The sequence below is a fragment of the Larimichthys crocea genome, chromosome XVI (assembly GCF_000972845.2).
Source record: "Larimichthys crocea isolate SSNF chromosome XVI, L_crocea_2.0, whole genome shotgun sequence".
NCBI classification, from domain to species: domain Eukaryota; kingdom Metazoa; phylum Chordata; class Actinopteri; family Sciaenidae; genus Larimichthys; species Larimichthys crocea.
The window spans coordinates 21745157-21756650 of NC_040026.1; the positions used below are offsets into that span (position 1 = coordinate 21745157).

General features: G+C 44.7%; 1 protein-coding gene across 3 annotated transcripts; it reads left to right on the forward strand.

Annotated features, from left to right (window-relative positions):
• Positions 1–64: 64 nt before the first annotated feature.
• st6galnac (ST6 (alpha-N-acetyl-neuraminyl-2,3-beta-galactosyl-1,3)-N-acetylgalactosaminide alpha-2,6-sialyltransferase) lies at positions 65–10631 on the forward strand. Of its 3 annotated transcripts, none has more exons than XM_027289060.1 (10): positions 65–456; positions 1377–1748; positions 4571–4907; positions 6134–6299; positions 6633–6807; positions 6930–7068; positions 7152–7255; positions 8033–8116; positions 8341–8440; positions 8745–10631. In XM_027289060.1, exons 2-10 carry the CDS (start codon positions 1600–1602, stop codon positions 8913–8915), a joined length of 1425 nt encoding a protein of 474 aa, XP_027144861.1. In that variant the 5' UTR covers positions 65–456; positions 1377–1599; the 3' UTR covers positions 8916–10631. The 3 variants fall into 3 exon arrangements, with proteins under 3 accessions (XP_027144861.1, XP_019133307.1, XP_019133308.1); XM_019277762.2 differs by having other exon boundaries at positions 66–456; positions 4568–4907; XM_019277763.2 differs by having other exon boundaries at positions 66–456; positions 1538–1748; positions 4568–4907.
• Positions 10632–11494: the final 863 nt, after the last annotated feature.

Consider the following 11494-nt stretch of genomic DNA (forward strand, 5'->3'; position numbering starts at 1 on the left):
CTGAGATTTGAGAGGAAGTTCAGGCTGCATGTTCCTGCTTGTTGTCTGTATGTACACATACATTTGTGTGTGTGTGTGTGTCATGTCTGTCATCACTCTTTTGTGATTTAGGGTCTCCAAACATTGTGAGCATAGCAGAGATCCTCAGAGCTGCCTGCTCATGTCTAACTTTATTGCAGCCTGGAGTGTCTCTCTCTCTGTCTGTCTCTCTCTGTCTGTCTCTCTCTGTCTGTCTCTCTCTCCCCCACTCATGCTCTGGAGTTGAGGGGGTTGACCAATTGCCAGCAGCTGTTGCTCATTTCACAATGGTCCCGCCCATACAGTGCCGAGGCTGGCAGTACAGCCGCTCCACACTAGATGAGCAGCAGAGCCCTTAACTCAGAGGAACATGTCTGAGTTACGAGAGTCATGAAGGAGACGCAGAGAGCAGCACGGCACCCTGAAGACTTTCTGCTGGTGAGAGCTCACGCACACTTTCTGTATTTGATCTTCTGCTGTCAGAACTGAAGAGCTGAGTCAGACGTGACAGACACAGATAGGGAGGAGACGGTGATAATTTGTCACAGTCTGATGCATGTCTGTGTTTCTCTTTATGTGTCAACACTTTTTCAGTAGAAATCTTTGTTGAAGCTGCATGACTTCAGAGTTTTACTGTTGTGTGTGTTATCAGAGAGAGAGAGCTGAGTTTATCACTGGATCACTGCGACACATTCTTTCCATTCCCCATTTAGCCTCAGCCAGGAGTTTCTACACGAGCCTGGGAAACCGTTATCACTCGCATTGTCCTGTCATTGTTACTGTTATTATTTTCCCGATTGGACCCAGTTATTAGGTGAGGAGGATTTGTTGGGACTTAACGAAGCGACTTGAGACTTGAAAGAAGTTTAGAGAGCTCATGCCTCAGGCTCTGTTTTATTACACTGCTTTACAAAGAGGTGAGAAGTGGAGAGGGGTGGTGCCTTGTGTGTATGCTAATGTCTCTTTGTGAGACCGTTAGATACTCACGTTCATTTTTTAAACTCCAACAGTTTCCTTCTAGCTTCCTCCCTTTGCTGTGGGCCACCAGCTGAAGCACACTCGAGGTTTCTTTCACTGTCAGCTGGGATGAGTGGCCGTAACGTTGCATTATCAGCTCCTCTCAGTGTGTGTGTGTGTGTGTTTTATCTTCCGAGAACAGTGAGAGCAGAAAGGAAAGACCAAATAAATAAAAGCAGGATGTGAGAGGATACGAAGATGTGTGGCTGCTCTGTGTTCAGGGACAGCAGCGAAGGTTTCATTAAAAAGGGATTATTTGGAACGGCGTTGACACTGAGAGATAAAGTTTCCCGTCTTTGCCCTCGTTCCAACTCTCTCTTTCTGTCTCCCTCCCGCTGTAGATGTGCTGAGAGAAGCCCAGAGTGGAGCCCAGATCCTGTTGTGGGCTAATTAAATCCCCCTCTTCCTCCTACTCCTCCCCCCCTGGTTGACCAGAAGAAGACAAAAGTGTCCCCCGCGGAGAATCAGCATCCTCAGCCTCTGCCTCCTCATGTTCCTTCAGGTGGAGCAGAGGGCAGGGCGAGCACACACACAGCCTGCCGCTCACACACACCTTGACGGGGAATGGCGCTCCAGAAGAGGCTGGTCCTCGGCGTAGTGACCGTCAGCCCGTTTCTGTGTGTCTACATCCTGTGTGTGGTCCTGGAGAGGCCCGTGTCCTGGACCATCGAGCCCCTGAAACATTTCCACGGCTTCATACGGGGAGTGAGCAGGTGAGCAACCAAACATTTTGGTTGTTAGTACTGACAGAGAGAACGACTCAGATTTAATGTGAGTGTGACAAACCGGTTTGTAATTACAGCATAATAGAGGAATTATTATTTTCTCTGTACGGCAAATCTTTCTTTGACCTCAAGGCCACGTTTGTCACATTCAAACTGAATCTAACTGATGGCGTCACTGCGGAAAACCAAAACAAAACCGCACAAAACAAACAGGAAGTGAAGCCAGCTGCAGTACAAGCCTCAGAGAGCAGGACGTGACATCAGATATTAAAGATGAGGACTTCATTTAAAAGTCTGGAGGTGGATTCAGACAGAAAGATAGAGGCCTGACCTTTAGTCCATCCTACACTTCCCACAGTGCAACTCGATGCATTCACATCGTCCGGGGTGGAGAGTGACGTCACCAGACAAGAAGGTTGTATGATTGCAGAGAGCGACCTTAATGTCTGCTGCACTGACGGAGAAAAAGAATAATCTGCTGGTGTAAAAAATGAAGCAGCAGAAGCTGAGATGGTCTGACTGTTTTTAGTCTCGAGTTTAGGTCGAGCTTTAAAATCACTGCACCCTACATAAACTACACCTGAACTACACCTCTGTGTGAGCGTGTCCTTCAAACCTAAACTCTTCAGTTCCTCCCTGATACGGCACCATGTCCGTTCATTACTGGCTTCATTTGCCATGAGCAGACTTTGTTGATGTGAGCTGTTCGTATCATCATTACCTGGATGTGAACAGCATAACAAGTTGAAAATGAGTTATTGAAACTTCTGAATTCATACATTTTTATTGTAGCAATAGAAATAGATTTTTTTCCCCCCTTATAAAATATGTTGTTTACCTCACGCTGGTTAATGGTTCAGCTGGTTCGCCTCATGAAAATTTAAAGTAGTTTTTAGTTTAATTATTAAAGATAAGATGAGATCAGGTACGATGGACTTTATTGATGGGCACAAGGTGGAGAACAGAAAAGGAGATAGTAGAAAAAAGTTATACACACTGATTGGGCCCTTGAATTTGATGAAGTGGGCCTGGAAAGTCCTTGAAGAAATATGACATTAAACTCTTTTTAAAAACTTTGTGTGTACCCTTTCTGAAGCAGAAAACGGGTCATCGCTTCATTGAAAAATGCAAACATGTTTCACCGTCAAAGCACCCTGAAGCTCTCTGCATGGCGTCCACATGTTGGTTCAAATCGCCCACAGGCGAACAGAGCAGACGGTTTAGTCCAGCACAGAATCCAGGTCAGGCTGAGTAAAATAAGACGAGCTTGAAGAGTTAAACTTTCTATCACGAGTGGTATGTGGTGGTAAGTGTTCCCTCATTCCTGCTCTCGTTGTATCATTGTGGTTTTAACAAAGGAGCCACACAGCGCTCCGGCTGCACTAATGAAAAAAAGCCCCTGGACTTATTTCACTGGAGGTGATCTCTTACACGTGTAATGTGAAATGTAAGCTTTGTTGTAACGGGCAGCGCTCCAGCTTTAAAAGCGAGCAGATCCAGATAAGATGCATTAAGTTTGGAGGAATGAAATGGAAAACGTGGCCACTTGCTCAAAGGTCTGTTTCAGGCGCTGGATGGAGAGTTTGGGCGCGTGGAGCTGGCAGCTCTTTCATTTAGAAAGCCGTTCTTTAATCAGAACGCCTGGGTAAAAATAACCACGTGAATACTTCCCTTCCTTCCTTCCCTCCTCGTGTTTTTTAAATGGACTGTGGAGCTGCAAAATGAAATGGAATACAATCTTTTTTGGAATAAAATGTTAAAATTAAATGACCCTGTTCAGAACACCTAAATACTGAACGCAGAACACAGTGAAAACTTAAAATGTAACTTTAGTGACAAAATGCAAAGAGACAAACAAGAGAAAATCGTACCTTTTCCCAGGAATCCCTCAAAACAACAGACATTCAGTACCTTCTTCATAAAGTAAATAAATATACTTATAATAAAAATAAAAATGGCACATGGTCAGTTTATCTTTGTCGAACACAAACTCTGTCTCCAGTTGAACCTTTGCTCTTGGTTCAACATTAACAAGTTTCCAGTTACGCTTTAATCCAGCTGGTTTATTACGTTTGTGTCTTGTCAGCTGCCTTTACGAGGTTTGCTTACTGCTGGGAGCGACATCAGCTGCATCTGCTGCGTCAGGCCAATAATAAAGAGCCAGTGGAGGGTAAAGGCAGCGCCATGGTTACCTGACACTGCAGCTTTCTTATCTGCCCTGTCCAACACATTTTGTCTTCACGTTAAATATTTGATTTAATTATTTTGATGGAGCTGGTGGAAAGGTTTGGAAAAGATCTTCAACTGTCGAATATGCCTGAGAGTGAGAATTTTTTAAACTCGACTCAGCACTTTCTTGAATATTTTATTGCAACTTTCACATGCAACATTTGTCTTTAAATCCCACCACCCCACCCCGACACTGAGCTATGTGTTATGTGGAATGTATTAATTAAAGGGTTGCTTCATCCAAAGGCGGTTTTTCAGCCACAGACTGAAACTTACAAAACCTGTATTTCCTTCATAAGAACTCTTAATCTGGATCTGGTGATCCTTGTTCAGTGGATTATCCTGATCCACCATAGGCTGTTTCTATGAAGGACAAATAGGTTTGGCAGCAGGAAGGAAACCGTCCATATTTCATCGAGGTAAACACAAATCCTTCTTTTGTGAAGTGTAAACAAAGAATCGATCAGCAGCTGAACTTTTCCCTCAGGAAACTCAGTGTGAGAGAGAGAGAAAAGGTTTCAGATGATTTATTTCTGACTGGCCTGGCTCACCGCCAAATCTGGTTCTGTCCCCCACAGCAGCTCCAGAAACTCCACAGAGCCTCTTGACAGCAAGAGTAACAGTGACCGCTGGACCCCTCCACCCTCTGCCTCCACCTTTCACCCAGAGCCCGCGGTTCTGCATGAAGGCGCACATGTCGCACAGATTCTAGCTTCACAGGCTCTAACATCCACAGCTGCTGACGAACCAGCAAAGAACCATGTCCCGGGTGTGTCAGAGTCCGGATCCAGGTCTAAAATCAGGACCAGCACCAAAGGCCCCACGCAGAAGCCTCAGCGGCCCACACAGGCAGCCAGACCAACAGAGCCTCCCTTCATTGGAGACACTTACATGAGTGAAGACGTCCCACCACAAACAGTGAGTTCTGTGCAGTTTGTTTTGTTCTGTCAAGCCTGCTGGTTCCTTTAACAGAACACCTCGTACATACGAAGTTTGATTTGAAGGAATGCTCTGTGATTTCTTGAAACAAATAGTTAATTTTAACGTGATGAAGGAAGATGACAGCAGTGCAGCAGTTTGTTTTTGAAGAGGTTTTTTCAAGCTTTGTGAGAGTGACAGGAATGTGGAGAGAGAGAGAGAGAGACGGGGGATGACATGCGGGAAAGAGCCGCAGGTCGGATTCAAACCCTCGGCTTCTGAAGCAAAGACCGATGCCTTCACACACGGGGCGGCTGCTCCGCCGACTGAGCTGAACACTGAGCAGTTTTTAATAGTTTCTAACAAAGGAGCTCTGTGGAGCAGAAGGAGAAGATATCAGGTTTTTACACATAATAAATGTCGGTCAGATGTCAGCGTTGATAACAAGAATATTAAATATCACGTCTTCATTTTTTATAGATGTAATAACATAATGCAGTTGAAAAGAGTAGACATGCACTGTGGTGAGAAAGACGCTCGTATCGTATTTTCCAGCTCGTAAACTCGTCGTGGCTTTCGTCATCTGTGGAGCGTCAGAGCACACACACACTCCTGCTTTTCCTCAGGCTGGAGATGCTGTCACTGGGCGGATGCCACAGTCGTGCCGGGTGTGCCGGGTGTGCCGGGTGTGCCGGTCTTCCCATTAAATGTTTAGTTTCTCCTCCAGCCTGGCTCTCTTCCCTCTCCACTCCCTGAATGTGTCATCAGCGCTGAACCTCTGAGCAGGGTCTGCTGAGACAAACACAGAGGGAAGATGAGGAAACGTTCCTCACGTCTGCCTCAAAGTCTTTGAACGTCTCACAGGGTTTGATGAAGTAATGCCCCGCATGGTGGTGACTGCTTCTCCCAGCATGCACACACTGTACTTTTTTTAGGCTGCATCTTTTAAAGCTGAACACTCTCACACTGATTCCACAGAACTGAGAGGAGATCAAGTTGTGAATACGTGTCCTGTGGTTTCATATTTCCATGTGAATGTGTCTCTGGTTGTGTGGATACTTGCCTCCAGTGAGCGTTGAAGAGTTTGACCTGTCGGTGGTGTGATGATGATGATGCTCAGCTTTATTTATTTATAGCTGCGGGTCACGGCTGCATGTTGCTGTGATAAGATGTCATTCTATTTGTTTGCGGTTTCATAACATGTCTGTGTTATCTGCTTCCTGCAGGACTGTGTGGACGGCGTCCGAGTTCAGGTCAGTAAAAGTGAATTTGGTGAGAAGTTTCTGAAAAACATTCCAGTCCTGCAGTGGGCCCAACACGTCAGCCATGAGCAGCACCGCCGTCTGAGCCAGTACCGAGGAGCCCACGGCTGGGCAGAGATCGACTACCAGAGTGAGTTCATGTTTCCTCAGTTACTCTTTACATTTCATTACTCTTCCATATTTTCCTTTTTCATTTTCTGTATTACATTTCTTTGTATTTTTATATTTTTAATGACACTCACCTATATTTTTGTATGAGATCAAGGTCAAAGCTTTCATCCAACAACCTGTGTGTTTATTTAACTTTAACCTTTTTCTCATTTTTATGAGCCTGACAATGAACTCAGCTTATATTTCTGCAGTCCTCCACATCAGGGCCAGACTGCGTCTCTATTGGCCTCCCATAGATCCTGATCTGTGTACTGCTGCACACTTGAATAACTCAGTTTCTCTGTGTCAACAGCACTGCTGGAAACTCTTTCTGTCCTCAACTCTTCTGCGAACCGGCAGCTGTTGGACGACTGGAAGGATCGCGGCAGTGACTCGGAGTGTATCCGCTGTGCTGTGGTGGGCAACGGTGGGATACTGAAGGATTCAAAGAAAGGGAAGGAGATCGACAGTCATCACTATGTTTTCAGGTAGATTTGTTACAGTGCCCCAAACTCTGAAGTTTGTTACAAGCCTCTAAATCCCCCAAATATTGAACATGAGCCCCAGAATCTGATCAGAACCCGTGTTTGTGGACACGTGTCATCTTTAGGACCAATGGGGCCATCATTAGGGGCTTTGAGCAGGATGTGGGCTCTCGGACCACCCACTATACGTTCTCCACCAACACACTCATGAACTCCGTGAGGAGCTACAGAGGCGACGGGTATACAGGACCCCCTGTGTCTAAGGTGAGGACGAACACTAAGACATGTTTTCCTCAGGAAACGTTAGAATGGAGCGAGTTTCCTCACACTCTGCTGCTCTCCAACAGGAGACGCGATACGTTTTCCTGCCAGATCACGACCGCGATTACCTGCTGATGAAGGCTGCAGCGACACACACTCTAGTGGAGAGAGGCGCCGAGAAAGGCAAAGAGTAAGCAGCACGGTTATGATTCAACGTGACTCACGATCTCCTGATGTTGTCATTCCTCCACATCACAGCCTCGCAGAGCTGCGATCGTGGCTGCAGACTCAGAAATCAGTTTGAAGTTTGCTGAAGTGCTGAAACGTTTAACCAGCTTTGGTCAGCTTCCTCTCTTCCTCTTAGACGTGCTCTGTGCTGCACTTACTGTTTGGATCTATTTTGGTCACCACAGAGCAGCGAGATAACACACCAAATTTAACTATGATTGTTATTTGATGATTATATTTAACAAATAATAAAGTAAATATAGGAAAGGACATCGCCTCACCTGGTTGAGGATCGCTCAGCTGTATGTCATTTCCATTTCATGCCACTTTACTGTGTACCTACAACAAGCCTCTGCACATCACATTCATCTGACAGCTGTAATTAGCAGCTACTTAATTTAAATTCAAAGTTTATGTGATATGATGCCGTGTTCATCAGTATAAAGTTCAAATAAAGTCCCCCTCCACCAGTTACAGCGATCATCAAATCATATTTAGAACGTGTCATTTCTGTACACAAGCATTGTTTCAGCTCGGCCTGTTTGCTGGGTGAGACGCGACTTTCAGTCAGCACCGCACGAGCTGCTTTCCTGTTGCAGAGCAGCGGTTAGTGGTGCTGAGTCACACCTCACGCTCTAATCTCTAAATCACTTTTCCGTTCACTGTGTGTATAGCACACACACTTTTTACTTCTGCATTATTGTCCCTGACTGATGAATTGTCATGTTTCCTCTCACAGTCCATCTAAGTACTTTGGAGCGGATGTGTCAAGTGAAAAGTTGAAGATGTACCACCCTGATTTCATCCGTTACCTCAGAAACAGGTGAGAGATAAAGTGTCTCCCGTTTCAAATAGTTGTATATCAGATTAAAAGAGAAGCAGAGTGTGTTGCTGTGGGAAGTTCCCACACTGTGACAACAGGGAAAAGGAGAAGTCAAGGTGTTGTTTGTGTGCAGGTATCACATCCGCCCCGCTCACCTGTTTTAATCTTTAGTGTCATCTCTGAGACCACAGATGAATTTATGCTGTGTTGTCTTTCTGTTTCAGATTCCTTCGTTCTAACGCTCTGAAAACCAAATATAGGGACATCTATCGTCCCTCGACAGGAGCTGTCATGCTGCTGGCTGCACTGCACACTTGTGATAAGGTAGAATTCACCAGTCCTGTCTGTCACTGTTTCTCCTGCAGGACAAGACCCCACACGCCTGATAGCGTGAGAACGTTTCGGCTCTGAGCAGTCGGCCGTGTGACTGATTCTGATTCTGTGTGGCCTTGATGAGGCGCTGATAGTGACTCACGCTGCTCACTTCAGTTCACATCATGTCATCTCTGTCAAAACCAGTTCTTCAGCTTCAAAATGAGTTGTGCAAGATACAGAAGTACATGAGCTCACAACCTAACATCACAATCAGATGCAGAGTCTATAACCTGTGTCTCCTTTGTCGATGAAGGTGAGCGCCTACGGCTTCATGACCCCAGACTACCAGAAGTACTCTGACCACTACTACGACAGCAGCTTCCACCCGGTGGGCTTCTTCATCAACCACGACCTGCGTATGGAAATGGCTCTGTGGCAGCAGCTGCACCAGGCGGGTCTGATACAGCTCTACATGCACGAGTGACGTCTTCCATCCTCGTCATCCTCGTCTGCACACGGGTTACCAGCATGGTGATGGGGGGGGGGGGGGGGGTTACGAACATGCCTGGTCTCGAAGTGACTGGGCTCTCTGAACTGAGCAGAACAAAAAGTTTTCTTGAAGTGAAGAAAACAGAGATTCTGTTTTTAAATGGACGTGACGGTTCAGGATGGAGATTTATTTATAAAAAAAACATTTTTTATTCTTCTTAAAAACCCAGAAAGCGTGTTTTTGGTGATTTGCAAGACAAAATACGTCCAGACATTAAACTAAAAATTCTGGTTGCTCATGGGTCGCCTTAACTTAGGTAGAAATCTTTAAGGTCTCCAGAGGATGAAAAATCACTTCAGTGATGACCAAATATCAGAAACAAAACATGAGCTAGGTTTGCTGATTCCACCTGTTGAACACACACAGCGGTGTGCTATTTAAATTATGTGGCTACAAGGATGGCAATCAGTCTTACTGCGTGCACCCTCCCACGAGATGTTCCACTTCTCCACATTCTGCTGACATGGTGTGAAAGCAGCGTGGTGCCTGAACACAGCCGAGGGAAGGCGTGGTCCGTCTGTCTGATCTGTCTGCAGCTTGAGCCGCTTCCATAATCGTCTTTTTGGTTTTCCTCTTTTGTCTTAATCCCTCATATTTAGGGTTCAAATAACAGCTACAAAGTAACATTCACCATGTCTGGTCAGGTTCTGTGAGTGCAAAGAATCAAAAATGAACTGACTGAAGTTTAGCCTGGTTTACTTGTTTTGACCAGCGAATCATCAAAATCCTGTTTTCTGGGATGACTTCAGAGCGTATCGGACAATCAGTGTCTGGCTGAGTTGAAGTGCAGTTTCTTGTTAGTGTGGTACAGTGTGTTGACAAGGGACAAGACTGCAATTGACTTGGCCACTTGCTTAAAATATCCTGCCTCCCCGCCCTAAATAGACGGTCAGAGCACTGCTGGCAGTGGCCAAGTCTATTCTGACATTTACTCAGACTAAGTTTTGTCTCAGCGTCTGTCTGTCTGTATTTTACTGTGGAAGGTACCAAAAACCATGTAATGACAAATATTTGAACCTGAAGTGAATTTAGTTTAAGGGACTTAACTTATTTCTTACTTTGTTCTAATTTTTTAAATGTACTTTTCTGTTTCTTGTTTTATTTACAAGGTGCCACACTGTGATAATACGAACACTGCGTGGGCTCGACTGGACTTTCAGTGCCTTTTTAAAAAAAATGTGAATCAGTAGTTTGGATCAGGTGATTCAGGATGTTTTTACAGGAACACTAATGAAGAAGTCAGAGGCTTTTTCACTCTGTTTTGGATTTCAGGACGTTCGCTGTCGTGGAATCCGCTTATTCAGCCGCCACACTGGCACTCCTCTGAGCTGTGACCATGAAGGGTCGGAGTTCGTTCAGATTTACTGTTGCCGCTCGTCTTAAACTGGACTGAGACGTCACATCACATGACAAGAATGTCCTGATGTAACCGGACAAGATCAGTTTTTCTGTATTTATCAGTGACAACATGCTGTATCACGGAGTCAGAGGGAAGAGAAACCAAAGCTGCAAATCAGGGAATATGTACATTTAAAATTTTCAATACGTATTCAGGCAGTGATTCAGAATTACTGGACATCTTTGCAAAATGGAAATCTGACTGATGATTTTGACCTTTTTAAAAATATGTATTAAAAAAACTATCTTGTGTGTCTTGTGTTTTGTCTGGGCTGGTCACAGAAACTTCCAGGTTTTGTATAACATCGCAGACCGCAACTTATATGAAATTTTTGGCAAGATTCCTGGAAAGAAGTACGTAGTCTGGTAATAATTCCAGAGGAAATGGAAAGCATCAGAGATCTGCAGACTGGCAAATCAAATCCAAATAATTGGTAGTTCAATGTACAAAAATATTTAATTTGTCTAGAGGCAACTTACAATTCATTATACAGAGAACAAAGTTTCCGATATTAAAGAATAGTGACTGATTATTTCAGTATAAATGGAGCACATCCATTAAAGGAAGCTCCTAACTCAAATAGCTGTCTGAAAACTTTATTTCCCGTCATCAGCACTATTACATTTTCTTTCCAGGGAACTTCTAAGGAAACAGGAACACAGGCAGAGGGCTGTCATGTCAGTGTGTGTTTCTGTTAAACTATTTTGCTGCCTTACTGGAAATATTCAGATGAGAGCTGTTTGCTCACCGCCGCTATAATTCTGGCAGACAAACACAGAGATAAAGGGTTAATCATTAGTTTTGGACACTTGGTCATCCAATGAAGTAATCACGTTTAAAATCATTTAAATGTTCTTGTTTTTTAGGAAAGTGGACTGATGACAGTCGAGCATTCTTTGGGGAGGGTAGATCTGGTATGCAGGGCCTCTCTCTAACACATATAAATCATGTGACCTCTTTGGTTCCTTCTCGCAGCAGCACACTAAGATTACATTGTGTCGTTGGTAGAATGTAACCATGCTGCAAGACGAGGCCTTCAGACTGGAGCATGAACAGATGTATGTGGGAACAGATGATGGGTTTAGACCTCAGTTTGCAGTGAGTGGTGCTGAAG

Bases quoted from the DNA above. Each gene is read 5' to 3' on its own strand.
- st6galnac (XM_019277762.2), top strand. From the start codon at position 1,600: ATGGCGCTCCAGAAGAGGCTGGTCCTCGGCGTAGTGACCGTCAGCCCG. The intron at 4,908-6,133 runs GTGAGTTCTGTG...TGCTTCCTGCAG, and splicing joins AAGACGTCCCACCACAAACA to GACTGTGTGGACGGCGTCCG. The intron at 8,441-8,744 runs GTAGAATTCACC...TTGTCGATGAAG, and splicing joins CACTGCACACTTGTGATAAG to GTGAGCGCCTACGGCTTCAT.